The sequence below is a fragment of the Blennius ocellaris genome, assembly GCF_963422515.1.
Source record: "Blennius ocellaris genome assembly, chromosome: 3".
In the NCBI taxonomy this organism is placed as follows: Eukaryota; Metazoa; Chordata; class Actinopteri; order Blenniiformes; family Blenniidae; genus Blennius; species Blennius ocellaris.
In genome coordinates this window covers 15,838,412-15,851,195 of record NC_137652.1, presented here as the reverse complement: position 1 = coordinate 15,851,195, position 12,784 = coordinate 15,838,412, and the positions used below count along the sequence as shown (strand labels likewise).

Here is a 12,784-nt window from a genome sequence, read left to right as displayed (position 1 = left end):
TTATAGCTCAATTAAGGGGGGAAAATACGTGTCAAACCTGCTTTGATTGCTGTGGTATAAAGATAAAGTCTTTCACTGATGACTGGTAAATTTCTCATGGTCAGAAGTCGTAAAGTCCCAAAACTATTTTGATGGTTTTTTTTAATCTTTTATGAATATTATGCATGGCGGGTCCACAGATTTAGATTTGCACACATTAAGTATAAAGGTGATTGTACTTGCTCTAAAGTACAAAGACTTGATTCTTGTTATTGTTCCTCACTCAAACGTCTCACTTTCACACTCACCACTATTGCACAACTCTGCCCTGAGTGTGTTGGACTTTTTCTTTGCATGAGTCTCTCCGACGTCTCTGCGGTTTTGCCTTCAGCACTCAGACTGCTTGATGAGCCCTCTTTTTGTTTAACTCTTGTTCAGAACAGAAATACATTATAATTGTATTATATTTCCTGTTACCATCCTACTCCTTTGCAGATAAGAGAGCAGGTCTGCATGCATGGTTTCTCTGAGTGTCAACTCCCTACCAGCACAGTGGGATGGAGGGAAATCAGCTCTGCACCACTGCAGCAGGGCACAAGTGAAGAAAACCAAACAAAATAACAATAATAGCTAAATAATAAAATGAATGAATACAAGTTTCATATATGTAGATATAAGGTTATCATCTTATACGCAGACAAACGGGTGCAAATGAATTAAAATTCAGCAGATAACTGATGAAATGCTTCTATATGTCAGATAACATAGTAGATATAAAATACAGGAATGATTTGATTGAAACAAACAAGTTATAAGTGTGTGTGTGTGTGCATATAGATGTATATATATATATATATATATATATATATATATATATATATATATATATATATATATATATATATATATATATATATATATATATATATATATATATATACATCCGCAAAACTCCTTTCCAAGCAGATGAAACACTCCAAATATACATATGTATGTGTATCACAGAGTGCAGCTTACAGCTTGAATCTCCAATTTTCAAAGTGTTCATTCATACCTAAAGAAAGGCACATTTATTTTTCTTAGACATACACAATAATGAAGCTGATATATTTTTGTGTCTGTATCATGTTTTCTCTGGGAGTAGAGATTCCAGTTGCGCCTCTTACGACTCCGTCCAGCAGCACAGAGGAGCCATCCGGTGAGTACATGTTAAAACACACTCATTGACTTCAATACCTCATCCCAATATTTCCTTCCACTAGTGAGAAAACAGACTGCAGGATAAATTGAATCCCACTTGCCTTCCTGCTCCTTATTAGGGATTCATGAATATTAAACCCATTAGTAGAGGCCCTGCGATGTGCCTCCTTTAATCTCCCATACTTTTACAATTAATCAGTCTAACTGCGGCACAGCAGGGCGTTGGTCTGGTGCACAGCTCTGGGGTCTGGCAGTTTGTTTGATTTGATCATATTTCATCTTCCAAACTCCATTTTTTCCCCAGTCAGAATGCTGTTAAATTAGGCCTGGATGAACAAAATGATTTTGAAATGGATGAGAGCAGTGGTGGAAGCAATGAATTACATATGCTGACTTTATTTACCTTATTTATGAAGTATCTTTGGGTACTTTTGTGGATGTTTTTTTTTCTCCGGATATGTGATTTTACTTAAGTACAATTTAACACATGTAATCTTAATACTTTTCAAATAAGTCTTTACTGACTTGACCTGCAATTTGAATTAAATTCGGACATTTTGGTGTTTCTTTGGCCAAAAGATGTATTCTTTCAACAGATTAATTTCATTTTCATGAGTTTCATTTCAAAATGTTCTCATTTTGTATTGTTTTGTCTGAGAAATGTGTTTTGCACATATATTTTGGACAGGTAGATTTAATCAGCCAGTTCTTTACATTTAAATGGACTGAAATACACAGTATAATGTTGTGGTAGTTTTTAGTTATTAGTAGCTTTTAAAATGAGTTATTTGTATCAAATTTCTAAATTTGAAAATAAATTCTTATTTATCTTTAGTATATTGTCCATAGTTTAAGTACACGCTTCCTCTCTGATTTTAAAAATTGTATGTGTTTGATATTCAAGTTATTGGTTTATATGACATTTTGCAGTACATTCATACAGAATTCCTTTTGTTCCAAGTATCAAAGAAACCCAACCTGAGTATGACGAAACAATCTATTGGAATTGAAACCAAAACAATTACATTCTATCATTTTCACGTTCTAAACAGACCAACCTGTCAGAATAAGTTTCTTGTTTTGTTTCTGAAACTTGCGGAGGAAAAAGTTGAGTCATCTGGCTCCTACTGTTTCTTTTATGTCCGATGTGAAGTTGTGTGTGTGTGTGTGTGTGTGTGTGTGTGTGTGTGTGTGAGGCTCCTGCAGCTGTTGTTGGGCCTTCTGAGGTCTCAAACGCTGCGCGGCTTCGACTGACAGGGCAGTCAGGCTATCGCGCTGGTCTCGCACCCTCCTCCACCTCTTTTCTTTTTTCTTTCATTCCCTTTTCACTCTCTTCCACCTCCTTCGTCTCCGTCTGTTTCACGCTTTGTCTTCACATAACACTGTGGGTGGTGCACAGCTAAAATATCTGGAGTTCCTCCGGGCCCCTTGTCAGGAATCCATTCGCTGTTGGAGCAAAGGAAATTTCCTTCATGTAATGACGTATTAGAGAGACAGTCATTTCAATATTATATCAACTGGAATCATGCAAAACAAAATAATTAAAAATTAAAATCTTTGCAATCTTTTTTGCTGATTTTTTTGTTTGTTATTTGCTTCTGGTTTCAGGCCAAAACTTTTTTTTAATTGATTAATTAATAGTATTCAACTAATGTCATCAATGTGCTCATTTGGGCTGTAACGCTTCAGGTGATCTCATACTAACTGTGACTTCTGTTGCCTGTGCACAGTGGGCACTGCGTCAGTTTGGCTGGAGTCCAGCCGAGTGTAAGGATAGAGCATTTTGATGGACGTGGTGTATTGGTCATGTCAGATTCATGGAGAGGCGAGGGTCCGTCTGGCCCACCCGGGCTCGAGGCTCGGAGGATGCCGACAATAAACTCTGAGCCTCCACAGAAGGTCGCTCAACAAACACACCTCTGCTCGGACTGGTGTCCCTGCAGCTATGATATCATCTAGTTTGCGATTACAAACAGATGTGCATGTGTGTGTGTGTGTTTACATTGTTTTTTGAAGGGGGGGTTATTTAACTACATAAAAATGTTAATAAATACCAGTCTTTATCATTCATTTTATCATTATTTATTGTGGGATTAAGTTGGAGAAATAGTAGATCATCTCCCTACAAATATTACAATGACAATACAATTTGCAATGCATCATAGCTTCACACAAATATAAATTACACAATTATAAAGAAAAATAGTAACGAATTTGAGATAGCCTACTGTTTAGTATAGGATGAAAATCAAAGCAGGTTGAATATGACTACAGGATTTTGTTGAGAAATCAGAAGGATGAATGAGGGAGAAAAGTAATGAAGGAAAATTCAAACATCACAAAAAGGAAAAAAAAAAATAAACAAAAGAAAAACACTGAAAGTGTTTTGGAGCATCTGTGCAGAAACTTGGAAGTTCATTGAGAAATAAATGTGGAAAAAAGCTGAAAAGGCACGTGTGAGAGCGTGGTGTTGGGCTGACAGCTGTGAGGCAGGTGTCTCGTCGCGCCTCGCATGAAGGAGGGGAGTTGAGCTGGTGTGAAGTGGGGTGGGGGTGAAAAAGCAGGAGGTGAATGCAGTGTACGAGGGAAGATAGAGTGGATATTAATTTGTCTCCTGCAGCAGGGCTTCTCCCCCTTTTTCGACCACACGGACGGCTGGAATGCATGGAGAATAGCTCCGATGGTGTGGCTCAGACAAAACACACATTGTGCTGGTGGGTCATGGATGGTGTGAGTCGCCACTCCCACGGGTCATGACAGAGACGTCTGAGCGGCAACAAAATGTGGAGGAGATTAACTGCTGGTGACCTGTGATGGCCGCCCGGCCCCGTCAGGATACACAGGATGTGAAAGAAAACTGGAGATGAGCGGAGGGAGAATTGGAAGGACGATGATGATGATGCTCATAATGGCAAAAAGGCTCAGTGTGTGTGTGTGTGTGTGTGTGTGTGTGTGTGTGTGTGTGTGTGTGTGTGTGTATGTGTGTGTGTGTGTGTGTGTGTGTGTGTGTGTGTGTGTGTGTGTGTGTGTGTGTGTGTGTGTGTGTGTGTGTGTGTGTGTGTGTGTGTGTGTGTGTGTCTTGTCTGAGGCTGGAAGTGATCACAATCTGTGGCGGACCCCTCCTCGGATTTTTTCAACATGAGTCTTGCTCCACACGCCCTGCTCAGTGTTTGCAGACTCCATAGCACTTCACAGTCATTTCAGTGTGCGATATCTTGTTACACCGCTCAATTGGAAGAGAGTGAGTGACTAAATAATAGTAATAGACATATTTTGCACTAAGTAGACCCACAATTAGAGAAGTGCGGTATTGGGTTGTCACCATCAATATCAAACTTTTGCAATGCTGTTTACTTTCTTCAGTTCAAAACCCTTTTCTAATCACACGAAAATCCTTGGCAGGGTTATTTCCTTTTTTCCGTGTCTACGTTTCTGGGTGACAACCAACAGGAGTCTCCGCTGACTCATCTGAAACTCATCAGTTACAGTAACAGAGGGTGACGCAGCTCATCAGAACTGATTGCACACCGCCCAACAGTAAAACCTCGAATCAGGTCAAGAATTTCCACAGCGGATTTACCCAGCTGAAAACAAACCATCTTTTACTCCCTGACAATAAAATGAGAGAAGAAGCAGGAGGGGAAGGAGGTGGTGGTGGTGGTGGTGGTGGTGGTGGGGGTCCTTTCCTTTTCTTTCCTCCTTTCTCTCTCTTTCGTTGCTGGACGGGCTCCAAGCTCACAGCGCTGGTGTGAGCAACCCAGCGCAGAGCAGAGGAGAACAGTACAGGGCAGCACACTGGGCTCCATAATCTAATTACATGCTTTATTTGCTGCAATTTGTTTCTCAATCAGTCTGCTTGAGAGAGAAAGCCCTCCTCCCAGGCCGTCATTTACACCTCCTTCTCTCACTGCTCTGCTACCTCTGATAGCACGCTACCTTCACCGTGGCTTGTCATGTTCCTGGCAATTAGATTCTCTGTGGACTAACGGGAATTTTATTTTAAACTGGTCAAAACTAGGAAGCTGGAAACTTCCTGTTTGAAGTTAAAAGGAAGCTTATTTTATAAAGTCATGTCCTTATGATGTTGCATTATCTTAAATATTAATACCTAAAGCGATGGTTAAATGTCTCTCTCTCTCTCTCTCTCTCTCTCTCTCTCTCTCTCTCTCTCTCTCTCTCTCTATATATATATATATATATATATATATATATATATATATAATGAAATTAATGTGAGACCTGTTACCTTTATAACCACACAGAGGTTCTGTGTGTAGCTGTTATTATCTATATAATATATATTATTATATTTTATATATATAAAACATTTTTTTGACACAACTACATATTAAATTAGAAATTACTAAAACACCAATTGGTTTACAAGGAGGTGCATGTTTAATAGCAAAGTGATCAAACACACCCCTAATAATCACATTGGTATCCATGCATGCTTACCCAGCGAGTATCACCCTTGATTCAATTCAGTGGTAAATATTTGAAAAGTTGGGTTTTCTTCATTTTTTTCATCGTTGCATTTTGGAATTAGGAGACATCTTGAAGTGAACCATTGTTAAATGAGTCCACTGTCTTGCCTCGGTAGTCATTTAGAAGATGTTTGAGTGGGGACCCCAATCAACCCATTATTTTTCTCCAAATCAATTCCTCATGTGATCTGTCCTGTGCCTGCTGATTCACAACTTGGTGCTTTAAGGCCAGAGCCAACATTGTGTGAGTCTCTTTGCTTTGATGTGTAGAACAGAAAATATATATATATATTTTGCTGTGGTGGATAGGTGAATAATCCATTACTTTTTTTTCTGGGGTGGACATGAGTGTCCCAGTAAATATTTATAAAATTGTCCTTCAACAGTAACCATGCTTTTTCCGTAACTTCAGTCAAGTGTTTCTAAGGGGGCGCATTATTTCTTTCTGTTAAAAACTAAGACCTTGCTTTATTTCACATGCTTGCTGTTAACTTGTTTTTTCATTTACTTTAAATCTCATGTCTTAACTTTCATTTTATGCACTGCTTTCTTGTGTCGGAGTGCAGACAGGTTTTGAGCATGTAGTTTAGTCTCAAATCGTCTCTCACTGCCACTTGCACTTTGGCAGGCAGACTGCTGCACTTTCCTCCATTGAAACGTTTCTCTCACAAAACATTGCCACCACACTGCAGCACACTTTGCTCTACCTTCACATTAGTGGTATGCTTTTTCATGAGCTGTTTGGTCCTTTTCTGGATGTTCATAACATGGTATAGAAAATCTAATTTCCTGAAGTTTTTTTTATTCAAAAAAAAATAACATCTGGTATGGTGATGTGCAGTGATTAAATTTACTTCAAAATTATATTAAATGTTTCAAATTGCAGAGTTGTTCATTTATGGTCCTATAGTTATGGACTGACAGATTTTAGTAAAATCTTGTATTCATAGTTACATATACATCGCCAAGTGTTTGTAAGTAATTAATCGGTTTTCTGTTACTCACACCACATGTTCGATTCACATTGCAGATAGGCCTAAACAAATCAGAAAATGTAAATGACAACAAGCAGTCTAATTGTCTAATTCTAACAATTTCATTCAACAGAGTTCACGTACATTTCATGCAATTCAGTCACTGAATTTTAAACGCGTATAATGTGTTTGGAAATTAATCTTTGTGTCTTTCTTGGTTGCTGAAGCGCTGGTGTTGTGCATGTCTGCAGCACTGCAAATCTTTGGCTCAAACACTTACCGTTAAGTACTTGATTCTGTCTCGAAGAGGTTTTAATGAAAAACGATTAACTCGAAGGGTTGTACAGTACTTTGATGGAGGGGGCAAAGGTCCACCTCTCAGTTACACACTCCTCCGAGCTCTGAAAGGCAGGAGACAAAGCGCTGTAGTAACTACATCTACTCAGAACACCCAAAGCACATTTTAGCTCAGCATTACAGGACTGCTTCCACTTCTCCCGCTTGTAACACACACACAAAGGGAACATTTGTCCTCACGGTAGGGGACTGCCTGGCCCTAAATGGGGATCGAGGGGTGCTCTCAGCAGGGCCCGAAGCTGCGTCTCAGGGGTACACTAATGGGGAACGAAAGGCTATCAAAGGGAAGTATCATGATGGCATCACGGGGGGGTTATGAGAAAACAAAGCCTCCTTTCCAGAGACCCCCCTTCGATCATTTACATGGTAATCAGGTGGAGCTCATAGACTCCTCTGTTTCATTCACTTTGTCTATTTTTCAAACTCTCTGTATTTATCCCCACCAGCAACAAACAGCCTCATGCACATCTTAACTACTCTCTGATACGACCATCATTTCAGCTTTATTTTGCTGATCTGGAGTTTTTGCATAAAACCTAGAACCCCCCCCCCCACCCCCACCCCCTCTGTCAAATTTCACTCTTGTATTCTTTTTTTGTTTGTTGTTAACCTCTCCACCCCTTAACTCTCTACCAGTATCCATTCTCCCGCCTCTTTCCCTTTTTTTGGGGGCATTTTTTCGTGTTGTGGTGTTCCCCGGGCAACCTCATTCAAGTGGAGTATAAAGGAGAGTTAAGGCATGGAGCAAAGATCTGCTCACATCAATGATGTTTGTTCATATTCAGCTCCGATCCTCCCTCCACTACCCCATCAATCTCATACACTACAAGTTGCTGTTCACCCTTTCTTTTTGCCCCTGGCTTTTTTGTTTTTGTGTTCTCATTACAGCCCCCATCACTGAACTGTAAACAAAGTACCCACAGCAGATATCATTTTTGGCAGCAGAGGGAAACGATGCAAAGAAGACAAACAGAAAATACTATTTTGGTTTTAAATGGTCTTACCTCACATTATTTGGTGTTTCTTGCTGTGTATGGATGGTAGCATGGCATTGCTGCATGGGGCAACCAATGAAAACATGTAATTTCTTTAATGGAGCAGCAAAGTGCTAACTAAGTATTTATTACAAGGGAATCGACAATCAAACCAGATCTACTCCATCATGAAGCACATGTTCCAAAAGAATGAAATTGGATATGTGCGTGTGTGTCTGTGACAGTGTTGCCCCTCAGCAGAGAGCTGCGAGGCGTTATACGTGACCCCTCTGCCTGCTTGAGGTATTTATTTGTCCACGGCTCTGCAGTGCTCGCACCCCCAAACAAGAGTCTTCTGCCTAACGCTTCATGGATGGCTAATTTTCCCTTCCTGACCTCCCTTTGTGTGGCATTGACCCCCTTCACCCCCTCCCACCTTCCACTCCTGCAAATAGCTGCCAACCCTGAACACTCTTTCCCCCGTCCACACCGCCATAAATGTGAAAGCCTGACACGGTCGACAGTGAAGGCCTTGAAGTGATCGCACTTTTTTCAGGAGGTCGGGGGATGAGGTGAGATTTGGAGCGAGGAGGGGGGGGGGGGGTTGATGTGGGGTGGTCTGCATAGGCCTGACTTATTCCCACAGTCTGACAATGAGGGTTTGGGTATTTGGCGGCGGTAATTTATTTTCCCCCACAAAACCTCTGTTGGTAGCAAATCACAAGACCATCACACGTGGCCTTCGCTGACTCGCTGAATGGGGAAAAAACTTTCCAACACAGCTAATTCATGCAGTGGTCTTCCACCTCTCCCACCAGACAACACAATGGAAACAGACAGATGTGTGTCACCCCTTCAGCCAAAAGTGTTTTCTGCACGTTTTCGATGTCTTGCTCCGCCAGCATACCTCGATCTGATGAATGAATGAATTTTATGCTCTGCAGGATGCCTGACAATAAGTCACTGATTACAATCGGGCATGTTTAGGAGGAGTGAAACAGAAAAACCTCCCGAGAAGTTTCACTTCTGGACCCAGATTACACAAATAAATTATTAAAAATTCTTTATTTCAAGTTTTGTCTAAATTTGGGCTCATTTTAAGTAGCGCAATCACAATTGTGTGGTCATTAGTCGATCAAGTCTTCTGCAAAATGTGTCAGAATTACTTTTTTCAGGCAATTGCAGGACATTTAGTAGACCAAAGTTGAGTGTGCAAAGAAAATATTGTATTTGGAAAGTACTGTATGCAAGTTCCATGATAAGTTGTAATTGCACCAAAGTAATTTTTCACTTGTGCATCTCTTTATGTTCTCTTTAAAAAAAAAACAGTAGTAGAAGGAAAAGCTAATTTCATGGAATAATTATTGAGATAGGTGTACTTCTTGTGTTATAACAACATAAATACCATATTGAAGCATCTGATATTCCCAGGTGTGGAAGATTGATTCAACTTTTATAATGCTTTTTCACTGCTTGAGTTACCAAAGCTCTTTACAATGTTAATCAATTCACATTTATGTGCTCACTTTTATTTTGCATCTTTGTGTAAAATATTTCACTGTGTTAGCTGTATCTAATGGTGTATTTTTGTATAGATGTTAAAGTCAACAAATTATAGAAATAGTATTTCAACTCACTCATCATATGAAACTTTTTATTTTTTGGTGGGGATAAATTGCTAAATTTCTTTGATATTTCAGTTACCCTCACTGTTGGTTCCCAGAGCTTGAACTTTTTTTTGTTGTTGTTATATGTTTCATGTGCTTAAAGGATTTTATCTTAATAATGTATTTTTATTCTTCTAAACTATTTTTCAAACAGATTTTTAAAATGTTAATACACAATGACAACACATTAAAATAGAAAAAAGGGACACATTTTACAAACTGACATAATTTGATTTGTTCTTATCTTTAGTATTCTAACTGAACCTTCTCTTTTCATTTTAAGTAGACTGTGACTCTTACTGCAAGGCATCGAAAGGCAAGCTGAAAATCAACATGAAAAAGTACTGCAAGAAAGATTACGGTGAGTCGACCACATGCATGTCCATACACTTCATGATAGATTGTTATCTTTTCTTGTTAGAAAAGCTTTAAATGTGATGTTCATCTTATTTAAGAAAAATGCTTTTCCATTGCGGAACAAGTAAAAGTATTGATTGAAAAGGTTTTTTTGTTAGGCACATGTTTACTCTGAGGCTCAGGATACCTTTCATCCTATGGCTCCCTGCACATTTTTGAGTTGCTGCCACAGTTTCCAGGGAACTGCTTCACTGATGTCTCTTTTAAAAATCCAGTAAAATCAAACAGAATATAAAAGATTTTCAGGTGGGAAAACAGGAGACAAATAGAACAACAAAAGGGAGCTCCAGAAAGAGTTTGGGATATAGAGCTTAGGAAAGGTAAATCTCTGTGTTGGAAGGGTTATCTTCAAGCGGAGTTGAAGATCTGAGTGGATAAAGCCGAGGCGGTGTGACAGACAGTGGGGTTCTCTCTTGAGATCCTAATTGAGGCAGTTCCCCCACTTCCCCCACTACCGATGCCGCATTCCTGTGACCAGTCGTCTGCCACGCCATTCAAGGTGTGGATAAGATGTATGACCTCTCCCCTCTTCCGGTCACTTTGTCCCCTTCTCCTGATTGAAGTCGGGCTGCTGAACTGGTCAAGCTCGCAGCGCCATGCTGCAGCAAACCTCAAGAGCTTGACAGACAGGCCTGAGCTTTGTTTTGCAGGGATTTGGGGGAGTTAGGGAGGTCAGCTTATTGACACCTCCTCTTCCATCCACGTCATGGTAAAAGTCGATGTCAGTTCAAGAGATGGTACAATGATGGATTCTTTGAAACCACGGTAAAATCTTCATATTATCGGTTTACCAGAAGGACTATTTTGTGAATGTGAATGATAACAGCAGGCATCTTTTAGTTCAGGGTGCAGAGGTAAAATCATCAGGATGTCCTGCTGGAAAAGCCATCACTCAACACAACACTGAGTAGCCTCATCTACGAAGATATCCCAAGACAACCGAGGAAAGTCAGGGGAGCATCCAAATTGATTTGGCATGTGTTGCCAAAGTGAAGTATGGTGGATCTGCTGGTACTGGTGGCCGAGATAAGGCCAAGCATAAGACAAACTTCAACATCCTCTTCAGGGCGGAAGGTTTTATGTGTCGCTGCAAAGTCTTTTTCTTCTTTTTATTTTAATATTATGACTGATCCAGGAAAGCTCTGCAAAGAAAATATTCTCTGTGATGCAGCTAATGTGAATAACATAACACAAAAATAAATATTAAATATTTGTAACACTGTTTATGAAATGATTTGTGAGTTGTCTGAACAGGGTTTGTTCAAATTAATTAAGCATCTTAAAATGAAAGTTTGATGGAAAAAAGCTTTTTTATTATTTGAGGGAAATGCAATAAATTCTGAACCGGTGTTCATTTTTTCAAGCTGAAAGATTGCACAGTATATACTTGATACAAATATTCATGAGGGGAAAATGAAGGCAATAGAACATTAAGTGTAAGGAATATCGGTGTTGTAAAGAAGTGAACTAAAGTATTTATTGTTTGTTTATCGGAATGTTTGTTTTCGTTTCGATAGAAAATTATACACAATTTCACTCCAGTTGCTTCACTACTGACTGGTATTAGTGTTTCATCATCTGTGTAATCCACTTTGCTTCACCCTCAGCGGGGGGCCTCATCTTGAGAGTGTGCAGTAAAAGGAGCCATATTTACCACAGCACATTTAAAGACTAATAACAAATTGGAACTCGATAGCTTTGCAGTACTCACTGAATGTGATCTTAAGGAAGCTGATAGAAAAGGCAAACACAATGTGAATCTGCAGGAGCTCAGAGGAAGCACAGCTTTGGCCTGTTTTGAAAAGAGCAGCGGGGAGCTGACTTCCATGCTGCGTGGGGAAACGATGCTACAAGCTTCTGTGAAGGAAATGCAGACACATATATAAAGCATCCCAGGAGGGAGCGGCGGTGGGTGTGGAATGTGGGGGGGGGGGGGGGGGGGGGTGGCATTGTCTCATCTCAGCAAAGTCTCTTGCTCTACTACTCCAAGCAGATTGTAATGTGGGACAGGTCCACTTGATATGAAAATACTCCACAAATGTAATCGTGATGCATCATCTCCTGCAAAGACCAGCAAATATGAAACGAAAGCTGCACAGCCGCTCTGTCACAACAAGCATATATTCAAATCCAAACTAAAGACTGGAGTCTCCCGAGCCTTGTCAAAACAAAATCTGCCTCCCCCTACCTCTTAACTCACTAATGTACAAGTTGTATTTTATTGGAAAATGTGTTGGACAGAAACAGCGACCACATGAAGCCACTATTCGTACTAAATAGTAGCCAATCGAATGCAGCTTCTTCTGATCCATAGACAAATCTCAACTTTGCATTTTATTTTATGACCTAATAATGTATTTTCCAAAATGTCAAACTATTAGATTGAAATTATCAACATATTGGAAGGTAGACAATGTTATATCTGTTTTGTTTTTTTTTAATACCGATGCATGTGCTATATTCACTATTTATATGACATAAATACCAAAGGAACATAATTGCAACTTCTACTTATGACACGACCAATATATTCATCTCCACTATCTCCACACTGAAACTGGTGACTCTGTCTAAAGGAGTCTAACAAAATGCGCAGAAGATAAAACATAGTAAAGACCTGCTCAATACAATGCAGTACACATTGATACACACTGGAGTAAGAACCATGAGAGGAAGTGGAGACCTTTCTATTCTCCGTCACTCTACCTGCTGCTCTCCGAGGACCAGCC

General features: G+C 39.8%; 1 protein-coding gene across 1 annotated transcript in view; it reads left to right on the top strand.

Annotated features, from left to right (window-relative positions):
• ntn1a (netrin 1a) overlaps positions 1-12,784 on the top strand; it is a 58,286-nt gene that overhangs the window by 39,641 nt on the left and 5,861 nt on the right. The window contains exons 5-6 of the mRNA XM_080520044.1: positions 1,124-1,177; positions 9,925-9,999. Coding sequence (XP_080376170.1) covers positions 1,124-1,177; positions 9,925-9,999 — 129 coding nt within the window. The remainder of the gene's footprint in view (positions 1-1,123; positions 1,178-9,924; positions 10,000-12,784) is intronic.